The 14,095-nt window shown below is 43.4% G+C and overlaps 1 protein-coding gene across 2 annotated transcripts in view; it reads right to left on the bottom strand.

Moving 5' to 3' along the window:
• REEP1 (receptor accessory protein 1) overlaps positions 1–14,095 on the bottom strand; it is a 112,658-nt gene that overhangs the window by 45,080 nt on the left and 53,483 nt on the right. For both annotated transcript variants that reach the window (XM_047854292.1, XM_047854293.1), the window contains exon 2: positions 12,314–12,386. In XM_047854292.1, coding sequence (XP_047710248.1) covers positions 12,314–12,386 — 73 coding nt within the window. The remainder of the gene's footprint in view (positions 1–12,313; positions 12,387–14,095) is intronic.

A 14,095-nucleotide genomic window follows, 5' to 3' on the forward strand; every position in this document is an offset into this window, starting at 1 on the left:
CCGGGAGATTGTGACCTGGCTGAAGTCGGACGCTTAACTGACTGCGCCACCCAGGCGCCCCTGCTTTTTTTTTTTTTAAAGAGAGTGACATGCATATGTGCATGAACAGGGGAGGGGCAAAAGGAGAAGAAGAGAGAGAATCTTAAGCAGGCTCCATACCCAGTGCAGAGCTGAACACAGGGCTAGTTCCCATGACCATGAAATCATCAGCTGAGCCAAAATCAAGAGGTGGATACTTAACTGACTGAGTCACCCAGGTGCCCCAGGAAGAAACTCATTATCTTTTTGCCTGAGGAACTGCAGAATGAAATTTGAGACCCTAGAAATGTTGGAAATTAAGAGGGAAAAAATCACAGACAGGGATGCTATAAGGGGGCAGGACACAAAATCCACATATAAATTCCCTTTAAATATTTGCCTGGCCCCTGAATTGCACAGAATCAGGTAATACTCCAAGGTTTCTGAGAAAAAACAAAGATGGAAAGCTGAAAAAGTTGAGCAGAAATTTAATTTCACCCCACTGTAGTAGAAACAGAGTTTGGAGTTCAAGTCCTGCCAAGTTAGAGGAACTTGGTAAACATTCGAGAATCTCCACTGAAACATCTAAAAGGCCATACCTTAGGAAGAAACATTATATCCCAGGACTAAGAGATCAGCTCCAAGACTACGGACAAAACTGAAATACCCTTGCCTCAATAAAACGTAAAATTTAGCTGCCATAAGATCAAGATGAGTTTAACTACCCACTAGAACAAAACTCAACATTCTTTACAAGAATGTAACATAACCTTATAGCAAGATTACAGGATATAAGGTTAATATATAAAAGTCAATTGCATTTCTAAACATCTGGACAAATGGAACTTGAAAGTTAAAAAAAACAGTATCATTTACATTAGCAGCAAAAAAATGAATTTCTCGGGAATATATCTAACAAAATATATAAAAGATCTATATGAAGAAAACTACAAACTCTGAAGAAAGAAATCAAAATAGAGCTAAATAAATGGAGACATATTCTATGTTCAGGGACAGGAAGACTCAATATTGTCAAAATGTCAGTTCCTCCCTAGTTAATCTATAGATTCAATGAATCTAAATCAAAATGTCAGCAAATCCTTTTGTGGATGTGAACAAACTGATTCTAAAGTTTATCTGGAAAGGTGAAAGACCAAGAATAGCCAACATAATACTGAAGAAGAACAAAGTTGTAGGCCTGACACTATCTGACGTCAAGACTTACTATAAAGCTACAATGATCAAGACAGTGTTATTGCTAAAGAAATAGATAAATAGATCTATTTTTAGAATAGAGAAATATAATAGAGAGCCCAGAAATAGACCCTATAAGTATAGTTAATCGATCTTTGACATAGCAGCACAGGCAATTCAATGGAGAAAGAATAGTGTTTTTTTTCTCCCCCAAATGGTGCTAGAACAACTGGACATCACATGAAATAAAAAGATAAGTAAAGTTTCCGATTCTGTGTCTCCCTCTCTCTCTGCCCCTCCCCCGTTCATGCTCTGTCTCTCTCTGTCCCAAAAATAAATAAAACGTTGGAAAAAAAAAAAAGATAAGTAAATTAGTAAGTGAATAAGAAAATGAGTGAATAAATAAATGAATGAATCTAGGCACTGGTCTTACAACTTTCACAAAAATTAACTCCAAATGTATCATAGGCCTAAAGGAAGATGCAAAACTATAAAACTTCTAGAAGATAACACAGAAGAAAACCTAGGTGACCTTGGGCTTGGCAATGACGTTTCAAATACAACAGCAATAGCATGAACCATGGAAGAAAAAAATTCATAATTTGGACTTCATTAAAATTAAAAACTTCTGCTCTGCAAGACACTGTTAAGATAATTAAAAGATAAGCCACAAAGTGGGAGAAAATATTTTCAATACATATATCTGATAAAGAACCCATATCCAAAAATACAAAGAACTCTTAAACTCATAAAAATCTCATAAAAAATAAACAACCCAATTAAAAACTGGGCAAAATATCTGAACACCTCACCAAAAAAGATATACAAATACATAACAACTTATTAACAAATCTTTTTTTATGAAACCTAAATTTTTCTTCTGTCACCACTTAACAAGACACTTATCCTAGGAGGACAAGGTAGGATTCAATATTATTTTTCTTGAAAAATATAAATATGTTAAACAATCTATAGGAAAAAGTAGATATAATGAGTGAAGAGATGAGGAATTTCAAGAGAAAGAAGGAAACTCTTTAAAAAGAACCAAATGATACCCTAAAACTGAAAAACAGAATATTTGAAATTTTTTAAATTACTTAACAGAATCAAGAGCAGACTGGATGCAACAAAAGAAAGGATATGTGAACTTGAGTACAAGACAATAAGTCAATAAGATAAAAATATAGATTGGAAAAAACAGAGGCTCAATACCTATGGAACAGCATCAAGAACTAACATATATGGAATAGGAATTTTCAGAGGAAAAAGAGAATGGGACATAAAAATTATTTTAAGAAATAATGACTGAATTCTCCAGAATCAATCAAAAATAGCAAATCCAAAGAACCAGAGAGCTCAGAAAACCTCAAACAAGATAAATACAAAAAAAACCACACCCAGGCACATCACAGTAAAATTGCTGAAAAAGAAAATCTTAAGAGGTGGGGGGAAATACATACTACCTACAGGGGAACAACAATAGATGACTTTTCATAGGAAATGATGAATACCAGAAGAAATAAAATAACATATTTAAAGTGCTGAAAGAAAATAAATCAACCTAGAATTCTATACCCAGCAAAAATATCTTTCAAAAATAAAGGCAGTTCTGGTGAATGCACATTGTTGTTGTGATTCTGAAACATGTGGCTCAAGAGATTATTTAGAGGTCTTCTTTATTCAGAAAAATGACTGTCCCCTGGTAACCACCCTGGTTTAATCCATCAAAAGTAACTACTGTCTCAGAGACTACATGTTATCAAGAGTACCTGCAGCAGAACAAGACTGTCAGTAGGGGGCAAAGAAGGTCTTTCCAACTGTACATTTCAAGGCATGCTAGGGCCCAGGATCCAGGAATTCCCAACAATGGTATCCAGATACACAACCAGGAGCCTGATTTCCCACTCTATTGTCTTTTTCTTCTTAGCACTCGAACCATGCTTTAATATCTTCAATTAAAAACAAAGGACAATGAGGGGCACCTGGGTGGCTCAGTTGATTAAGCATCCAACTCTTTATTTCAGCCCAAGTCATGATCTCACCACTTGTGAGTTCAAGCCCTGGATCTGTGCCCTGGCAGCACAGAGCCTGCTTGGGATCGTCTCTCCTCATCTCTCTCTGCCCGGCCCCCACTTTCTCTTTTTCTCTCAAAATAAATAAACTTTAAAAAAAAAAGGACAATGATAACAACAATAAAAAATCCCTTTCCTTGAAACAACCCTTAGCTATAAACTTCTCTAGTGAGTCATCTATACTCACAGTGTCTACTTCCTCATCCTCCACTTACTCAGTGCACTACATTCATTAAATTAATACTGCTCTCACTGGGGTTCCCACTTTATAACATACTTCAAGGGAGTATAGCTGACCCTTTTTCAGTTTGTTTACTAAATTTGCTTGACTTTCAGATGGGTACAAAGCTATCATTTTCTGAAAAGCTCCCCCAACACCACAACTGTCCTGGTTTCCTTCTTGACTTTCTGGCTACTTCTCAGGTTCACCAGTTTACCCACAAGGCTTTGTCCTAGACATTCTCTTCTAACTCTAAATAAGACAATCTCCCTGGGAAAACTCTGCATTCCTCACCTAATACAGCCAATCAATCATCAAGTTCTGTCACTTCCTGTCTCTTATTTCTGTTGAATCTATCTTCTCTTCATCCCCTTTGCCATTTGCTTACTTCAGACCACCAATATCTCCTATCTAGAATAGAACTACAGCCTTTTTCTTGGTCTCTAAACCCCTGACCTAATCTGACCTTTAATCAAATCTACTAATCTATCCTCCATATTCCAGTGAGAATGATCTTCTTAAATCCAAATTTGAGATTCTCCTTCCTACTTTAAAGTCTTCAACAGTGCCATACTGTTGTTAAGACTACTGTTGTTGTTCTTAAATTGGTTTACAAGTCCTTGCATAAATGAAACCCTCATTATTTCCATAAAAAGCTCCCTTCCACCCCAATACTTTCTTGAAATTTTCACTCCAATTATAATGAACCTCTTTCAGTTCTCTGAACAGTGCACCTTCTTTTGCCTACAGATTTCAGCCCTCAGATCTCAGCCTAAATATCATTTTCTCAAGGAAGTGTCCAAAGTTTGAGTAAGTACCCCCTCCTTTCTTCCTCCCACGCTGTCATACATGCTCCCTGTCATACACTTACCAGTCTGCTTTGAAAGTACCTATTTATTTCTATGATTTTATTACTAGATTGTAAGCTCCCTAAGAGTGGAGACAAGTTATTCTTGTACATCAGTATATCTCTAGTACTTAAAACCATTATTGGCACATAGTAGATACTACAGGGATATGTTTTGAATGACTCGATTAGAATGTTGGCTTTGTGAATGGGAAAGAAACGATGGGTTTTGTTGGTTTGTTTGTTTCGAGAGAGAGAGAGGGTACAAGTGATTGAGGGGCAGAGGTAGAGGGAGAGAGAGAATCCCATTAGGGGCAGAGAGAGAGGAGGGATACAGAGAGAAGTGGGGCTCACCTGAAGCAGGGCTTGTGCTCACTGGAAGCAGGACTCAAGCTCACCCAATGTGGGGCTCGAACTCAAGAACTGTGAGATCATGACCTGAGCCAAAGTCAGATGCTTAACAGACTAAGCCACCCAGATGCCCCAAGAAAGGATGGTTTTTATATGTTGAGAAAGAATATACTTTGGTAAATACTGGTTTAGGTGGCTTTTTGAGAAGAGACAAAATTAGACAGCTTGCAAGGCAATAGATGTTTCCCATGAGTGCCTGTTGAATGGATGGCTGGGTATACATAGGGGGAAAGGGGCTTACTGAAGCTAAGGCATAGTGTGATATGGAGCCACTCACACCAGCAAGAAAGTAAAGAAAAAGGCAATTTAGGGAGGAAGTTGAGCTGCATAATGTTGAGGAGAGTCTGAGAGGACATTCAAGAAGAATGCCTAACAGGTTCCTGATAAAAGGATAAGACCAAATCTCAGAAGGGAGGTTGAAACTATGGACAAAGACGAGGGAGCCATGGCAAAGAGGAGGCTTGAAGTGTTAACCTAAAGAAGTTTCCATCATGCACTCCTTCACTTTAAATATTGTTATGCAGAAAGAAGGGTCTGAGAATGATTTGCTGAGTGAGACTAACAGGGTAAATGGAATATGTGACTCAGAGATGGAAACCATAAATAAATTACCAGGAAATGGTTTTCCCCATCATGCCACGGAGAAACCAAGTAATGGCTGTTTTTCCCCAAGGTTTGAAATAGAACTTGCCAAGTTTGAGGGATTCTATGTAATACTTACTATAAGATGACGGGAATCCTGAGTGGGCCAGCATCCAGAATAGAGAGCACCAGAATAGAGAGAGGAAGCTAGGCTGATTTGAGAAGGAATGTCCAGGAGCAACTCAGGAATAGATCATTGACAGCATGACTGGGAAGTCCCTCTCAACTGGTCAGGGGCAGGATTCAGGAGTGAGGAGATAGGTGAGGAGCTGAGACTCTAGACCATAGCAAGAGGGTAGGAAGCAGAGCCTAGACACTTTTCATGAACCACAAAGGCAGGCTGAGATCGCACAGCTCATCGGACCCTACCTCCTGGGACTCCTGGCAGCCTTCAAAAGGCCTCCCCCATGGGCTGGGGAGGTAGTAGGCTTAGTCACCACTTTTGCCTCACCTCATCTTTGGACCTTCCCCTACACCAGCCACACTAATATTTCTTGAGCCTTTCACACGCTCTTTCATATCCGAGCCTTGCTTCAGCCCCACAGAGAATTACCTATGCCTGTGACTGAGAAAGAAAAAATATGAGCCTGGTTTACAGATCACTCTGCACCATGAGCTCACAGCAGACAGCTGTACAGTCAGGGGTGACCTGGAGAGAGTAGCAAAAGTGACAGTCCCCTGCAGGCAGAACTTTGAACAGTACACTTAGCCTGGAAGGAGAAATGTCCTGAGGTGATGCCTTTACACTGCCACCAGGTATATTAACTGTATTTTCTTATTTTCTGTATTTCTGATCCTCTGGCATCTGAAGTTTCACTGGCTGGGGAAAGACCACCCCTCCCAAGACTAGCCAAGACTTAGAGATAGCAAAGGACTTGCCCTGGAGCACATCTTTCATATGCAAACTGACCAGTCCAGACCCCATACTCCAAACTCCCTCCTTCACAGAGCTCTCACAGATTGAGCCAATATTCCCCAGCCCTAGTCACTCCAGAACCCACTGAAATTACTCAAACTAGCCAATCCTAAACCTGCTTACACTGCTTAGCCTTGGCTTTGCCAAAGACACCACAATAAAGAGTGTGGCTCCCTCTGACTCCTGACAGACCCTGGTGTTCCCCCATGTGGCCCTCCCTGGCACGCTGGGCCTCCTACTTCTGGGAAATGGTAAGAACTTCTTCCTTCATGACAGTCATTTCTGTGTCTGCATGCCTTACCTAACCCGATGAAAACAAATCCCAGGTACGTTTTATTTTTTTATTATTTTTTTAATTTTTAAAAAAATCTTTATTTATTTTTGAGACAGAGAGAGACAGAGCATGAGCAGGGGAGGGGCAGAGAGAGAAGGAGTCACAGAATTCGCTGTTAGCTGTTAGCAGGCTGTTAGCAGAGCCTGACATGGGGCTCGAACTCACAGACCTCAAGATCATGACCTGAGCCGAAGTCGGACGCTTATCCAACTGAGCCATCCAGGTGCCCCAACAAATCCCAGGTACATTTTAAAACACCAGATAAGGATCGACTAAATAGTAAGGTACCTGGAAGGAACAAGACTGAGCGACTGGTGTCAAAGTGGTTTAGGAATGATGTGAATCGGCCCACGGAATTTAGATATTTGTGGTTCTTGCTCATGCTCACCAAAAGGTCCCCATGGCAGGGGATGCTTTTGGTAATCAAGAGGATAGATGACAAGCCCTGTGGATGTCAGCAAGACACTTTCCTCAGGGTGATAGGGCATGTTCAATGTGCTCATAAACCAGTGGCCATGGGGAAGTGACAGAGGTAGCAGATGGGCTTAGCGATGTGGAATCCCTCTCACCAAGGCCGACCTGACCACAACCACTGCTCAGAGACCAAGCTGCCAGCAGCAGCAAAAACCTCTATGATGGTACCCTATCTCATGGCCTCAGCCAGACTCCTGGGAGCAGGCTCATCATACCAGACATCTTCCCCCACAGAAAAAGTAGGAGAGTCTTTTCTGGAACATTCATTTATTCTGCATGTGGACTTGCTTTCCCCCCCATGTTTCTGGCAGCCACAGAGTAAGCTGTGGACTCAGTGTCCTTTTCATTTTGATGCATGCCACCCCACACTCTTTCTAACCAAGAGCCTTCTTTTATAGCAAAAGAAATCCAAGACTGTTAATAGGGTGATGTTTTGGAAGTCTCTGATCTTACCATGCCCCCCCTCCCCCCCACCCCTCTGCCTCCATTACCCTGAGGCAGCTGACCTTAAATTGTGTTGCAACAGCTTTGGGAGAGTTCAGGAAGAGAACCAGGTGGGAACAGTGAGCATTCTGTGTGGTTGATGCACTGCCCAGGAAGATGCAGTTTCTTCCATGAACCGGTAACCAACACAGGCTTCCGCAGCTGAGCCAGAATCTAAAGGTTCAGGGACCAAGGAAATGAGAGTGGTGTTTCTCATGATTGGGCCTTTTGCCAGCTCCTTGCAACTCAATTTGTGGCTCATGGACCAGGACCACTGGAATCACCTAGGAACTTATTAGAGATGCAGAACCTCAGGACACACCCCAGACCTAATGGATCAGCGTCTACATTTTAGTAAAACCCTCTGTTCGTTCCATAGGCACACTGAAGTTTGAGAATCACTGGTCTAATGGATTCACAACATTTTTCTCTTTGCCCTCAAACCTCTGAGTTCTGCTTTTTTTTTTTTTTAATTTTTTTAATGTTTATTTATTTTTGAGACAGAAAGAGACAGAGCGTGAACGGGGGAGGGTCAGAGAGAGAGGGAGACACAGAATCTGAAACAGGCTCCAGGCTCTGAGCACAGGCTCTGAGCCTCAGCACAGAGCCCGATGCGGGGCTCGAACTCACAGACTGTGAGATCATGACCTGAACTGAAGTCGGACGCTCAACTGACTGAGCCACCCAGGCGCCCCTGAGTTCTGTTTTTTAATACTTAATGGTACCTGAGGGATGAATGCTTTCATTGGGGATATCAAATGCTTCCAATGAAGTGAAAGCAGAAACTATACTGTTACCTGGCCATTTCAGGACCTCGATGGCCCTAGGAAATAGACAGTAAAGCGACTCATGGGCTTTCATGGGTGACTGATCCTGATTAGCAAGGGGAACCAGAATTGCCGCTAAACAACATGGTAGGAAGGAGGGTGCGTGGAAGTTAAGGAACCTTGGGGGGGAATCTGAGTGTGATCATTCATATAAGTGAGTACAGCCTTGTTCAGAGGTAAAAGTCAGTGGATCATTACCACGGCCTTACAGAGGCAAGATTACTAAGGCCTCAGATTCCCTAAGAATGAAAATTTAGGCCACACCCTGGATAAGGAACCCCCCACTCACTAATGCTCTAACTGAAGACAAAGGGAACATGGATTAAATGGTAGAAAAAGGAAGTAATAGGAAAAATGGTGAAAGATTTTGGAATGGGTACCCTGTAGAATGCTAGATGCTGTCCAGAGCCCCCTTCTGAATTATGTTGATTCTACATGTCTTGTTTTTCAGTATCTTTGAGCTATTTTAAAATGTTGTAGGGGCGCCTGGGTGCCTCAGTCGGTTAAGTGTCTGACTTCAGCTCAGGTCATGATCTCACAGTTTGTGGGTTTGAGCCCTGTGTCAGGCTCTGTGCTGACAGCTCAGAGCCTGGAACCTGCTTCAGATTCTGTGTCTCCCTCTCTCTGCCCCCCCCCCCCCCCCCCCGCTCATGCCCTGTCTCTCTCTCAAAAATAAATAAACATAAAAATTGTTTTTTAATTTAAAATATTGTAAGTTATAGAAAACTGACTACAACGCAAATGATTTTGTCCATAGAGGTACAACTGATCTCCCCACACTCCCCCAAAGTCAGCTGAATATCTATTAACAAATTCATTTAATCATTCCTGCCTGCTTATATAACGTCTGTTCTTTGGCATCTCCTTTGAATTGTTTTTATTTTTTTAACACCTTACTGGTTCCCTTATTAATTAATAAGTTAAGTAAAACTTTCAACATGTGTCAACTTTATTTTTGTACAAGAGTCATGAGTTTGCCTTTAAAAAATTATCTTTTAGCAGAATACATAATATCACCTATGAACTCATGACTACCTGCATGACTAAGGACGATAGCTTCTATCCATATTTTCTTCCTTTCTGTGTTATGTATAGATGTAAATATTTTAACTAGTTTTATTCTTATGCATTCTCTTTCTATCCCTCATATAGTATATGGGGTATGTCAATGATGGTTCACTTGCTAATTTAATTTTTAGAGTTCTGCACATTAAGGTCAGAGTCTGAGGAGAAGGCTTTGCCAGAAATACTGGATCTGGTGCTGGACTCAGGTAAAAAAAAAAGAAAAATCTGGATTTGCCAAGGACATAAATTATATAGCATTCTTGTTGGAAAGTTTTTTTTAAAGCCAAAATATGGGCAAAGGAGTGAATGTGGGTGTTGATTAGCCAAAGAGGTAACTGACATGGAGATGTATATTTGTTTTTTTCTACCAACATCCAATGCCTTCTAATTTGTGGAAAGTCTCCCAGTACGAGGATGTTTGTGGGAGGCAAGGCCTGTTATATAGGCTTAGGAAAAAAAATCAAACACTTGCATTTAGGATTTTTGAATCTTCAGGGAATGTGCCAGATAGCTGGCAGCCAGTGTCCCTGGTGGTGACATTGGCAGCAGATTCCTCACCAGAGCCTTCCTGTGACGTGAGCTTGGCTGTCATCTCAGTGAGATGTGACTATGGAAGAATGGTCAGAGATGCTACTCGCTGGCTCTGAAGATGGAGGAAGGGGCACGAGCCAAGGGACACGGCTGGCCTCTAGGAACTGGGACAGACGAGGAAATGGACTCTCCCCTAAAGTCTCCTGCGGCGCCTGGGTGGCTCAGTCGGTTAAGCGGCCGACTTCGGCTCAGGTCATGATCTCGCGGGGCGTGAGTTCGAGCCCCACGTCGGGCTCTGTGCTGACAGCTCAGAGCCCGAAGCCTGTTTCGGATTCTGTGTGTCCCTCTCTCTGACCCTCCCCTGTTCATGCTCTGTCTCTCCCTGTCTCAAAAATAAAAATAAAAATAAAAATGTTAAAAAAAAAAAAAAGTCTCCAGAAGGAAGGTAGCCCTGCTTGATTTGAACACAGTGAGACCCATGACACTTCTGACTTCTAGCACTGGGAGACAATACCTTTGTGTTGTTCTAGGGCCCTGCATTCCAGTAATTTGTTACAGTGGCAATAAAAAACTAATACAGTGGGCTACTGTAACATGCCAGGGAAAACACGAAGAGAAGAGAAGTGCATTTAAGAGAGTGGCAGCACAGGAGGAGAGGCCTGGTTGAAGGATCATTAGGGGGGCAGGGACAAGGGATGCCGTCTCGAACCAGGTGTGTGTACAGGGCTGGGTGGTGAGGGGGAGGCGGAAGTTGGAAGCAATTCCAGGTTTCTTTCTTGGATAAATGGGCTTAGTGGTCAAAAGGAGGAAAAGAGGTGAGTGTAATGGTGAGTGTGAATGTGTGTGAGAGTGTGGGGTGTGAGGGGTGTGTGTGGGTGTGTGAGAGTGAGAGAACATGTGCGAGAGCACATGAGTGTATGTGAGAGCACATGAGAACGGGAGAACATGTCGGGGAGCATGTAAGTGTTGTGTGAGTGTGAGAGTGAGAGCACATGTGAGAGCAAGTGAGAGGGAGTGAGACTGTGAGTGCGTGTGAACGAGTGCAGGGAAAGCAGACGGGTCTCTCCTAATACCACGCGGCTCCTCCGTCTCGATGCCATTTTTACCAAGAAACTTTCTAATCTTAACTCTCAGGTTTTCCCTCCTGGGAAAAGCTCGTGCTCGCCAGCCAACGCAAACAGCTGCTCAGCTCGTCAGTGATATTTTTCACTCCAAATTAATGAATTGCCATTTTAGTCATAAACCAGGCTCCTGTGAGTTTGGTCAGAGGAAAACAATTTACCGGCGTCTGAGCTTCCCCCAGATGAGTTGACAGAATTGAGTTTCTGGCCCTGCAAAGTAGAGGATCAGACCCCGCACCACGGTGGCCCTGATTACGCTTCCTTACCGGGCTCAGCTTTCCCGCACCCCAGGCTGAAAGGAAGAGAGAGACACCTTGGAAAGGCTGCCTTGTGTTTTACCCCTGTGCCAAGCCAATCTCGAATCGTGAGGTTCTGTGCTTGCAACCTGACACCTATTTATAGTTCACACTCCGAGATTCCCTCGAATATACCAGGGACCCAGCCTCCAGAGAGCACACCCCTATCTAGACCCCCTGCTTCATAGCAGATGCAAGCCCAAACCAGCAGTTCTGGGAAACTGAGGGAACGGGGCGGGGGTGGGGGGGAAGTTCTGGTAGCAGTTGATCTGGAGGTGGCTGATTTCATCATAAAGGCACCCTGGAAAATCTGAGAAGGAAAGTGACTTTCAAATATGCTTTATTTCTTTACCTGTGCCAAACTTCCAAAATGACAGCTGAGTAAAAGAGGGAGAACAAAGACCCTTTGTCCCTCGCAACGCTAGGGGCCGGGATTGTTGATATCCACCCCTCAGATTAGGATCCAAGGCTCTTGGAAGTTAGGTTTCCTGTCCAGCATTGCATCAATCAAATGACAGAGCCAGAACTTGACTTCAGACTCCTGATGCCCAAATCCACATGCTTTGTACTTTGACCTGGGTTTCTGTGCTACCATGGGATGGGGTACCCTTTCCTCATCACCCACCCCGTGTAGGTCTTTGTCGAGCAGGGGCGGTCTGATGATTCTCCTGCCTAGAGGTACCCGCACATCTAGAGCTGTGATGGTGCCACCCAGCAATAATATGGTCCTCCAACCTCTAAGTATTCTGGATTCCCTTCTCAGCGCCTGCACCAAGGAGGGCATAGGGCATCCTGCTTCTCTCAACACTTCACATCCAGCTTCCCCGCAACCATCAGGCCCCCACCAATAAGAGCTACTTACATATTCTTTAATGTCCTTTGATTTCACAGCCTTGTAGGAATAATACGCAGGGTAAAGGGTGCCAAATATAAGCCTGGAGGGAAGACAGAGAGAGAGAGAGAAAAGAGAAATGTCATTTTCATTCATCCTATTTGATGGAAAAGGTCTGTCTACAATGCCAAAAGCACTTCTCCATGCTCCAGAAAATGCTGCTGAGAGGCTTGATCTAGTTTTATGAATGCCCTAAAGGTTTCCTCCCCTAGCTGGGATGTGCTTGAAACCTCTGTCTTCTATTTCAGTGGCACATCCACCTTCCTTCGGTCTGTGATTTGGCAACATGAAAGAGTGATCCAGGGTCATGGAAGCCAAAACCGGGGGTGAGAGTGGGTGTGGGAAGCCAAGTTGAGCAGCCATGACCCCTGAAATTAAAGGTCAAACTCTCCTCTCCTGCTAATCCCCACTGCTGCTCTATAAAGCCCACCCATACCTTGGGCTTCCTCCTCTAAAATAAACTTTTCACTTAAAGTTCCTTCAAATTTCACTCCCCTCACGCTTGATTCCCACATCCTGCAGCCAGAATCAGCTTTTCAAATCGTAAATCCAATCAAGCCAACCCCTCTTTCCCAATACACACATCCCCACCCTGCATCAACCTGCTTCTCACTGCTCTTAATAAGAGGAAGGAAAAGTGAGACCAGCACAACCGCTTGGGTATCAGCTCCCACTGATCCCTGCCCAGGGCTGCAGGGGGTCATTGAATAATTTGACTCTCACCCTCTCACCCCTGCCCCTAAGGACCTGCATGGCATAGCTCCACCACCTTGCAGCATCACCTCTCAAAGCCTCTGCCTGTGCTGTTCTCGCTTTCTGGAATCTTCCCTTTCCCTTCTTTGCTTGTTAATGCCTGTTCATCTATCAGATCCTGGCTCTATCATGACTTCCTCATGGAAGATATGCCCAACTTTACCGACTAGGTCAAATCTCCTACTACATGAGGTACACAACATCAAAATGCTCACTTTGATGGACAACATCTCCCGAACTCTAAGTGCCTGCAGACCACAGAATGAATTTGTTTTATTCCACAATGTGTTCTCAGCACCTCAATGGCTCTCAATGGATATTGAGACACCTCCAAGTGTCAATTCAGGTGTAAGCTGATTGGGAACAGAGGCACTCTGGTGGTCCCAGACCCCACATGAGCCAACATCTCCTCTGACAAGCCCACAGATAGAGAGCCTCTAGGGTCCCTGCAAGGAGACACCACACGCAGGAAGCCCAAAGCCATGGCTTCCTCATCAGGTATTTAGAGGCCATACAGAGAAATTCCAGTCCAGATTCAATGTACCAAGCAGGGTTCAGTTTTACTAAAAGCTCTGTGGCCAGGTAACACCTTCACATTTCACATTCATCAGGTTTCCGGGGAAAAACGGAAAGTGAGTGGAACTGAGTCCATTTCTGATGCTGAAAGAGAAAGGGCTTTGTAACCTTGACTCATACAGGCCTTGCACTAAGTGCTTTATACGCATTACCTCAGGCCTCAGACTTGCCTTGATTAAAAAACAAAAAACAAAAAACAAAACGTCTTTTACAGACAGGATACCAACACATGGAGTAGGCAGTCACTTGCTTCTCTAAGGTTGTGGGACCATAAGAAGTAAATCAGGGGCTAGAACCCAGCCAGGTTGGCCTCCTCCAAGCCTGGCTTCTGACCACCACTGCCTACTGCTTTGGAGAGCCAGGCCATCCTTTGGGAAGGCCAGAATTATGTGTGGGGAGCAAGAGAAGCCAGCAAAGGGGACA

The sequence above is a fragment of the Prionailurus viverrinus genome, chromosome A3, assembly GCF_022837055.1.
Source record: "Prionailurus viverrinus isolate Anna chromosome A3, UM_Priviv_1.0, whole genome shotgun sequence".
Lineage (NCBI taxonomy): Eukaryota > Metazoa > Chordata > Mammalia > Carnivora > Felidae > Prionailurus > Prionailurus viverrinus.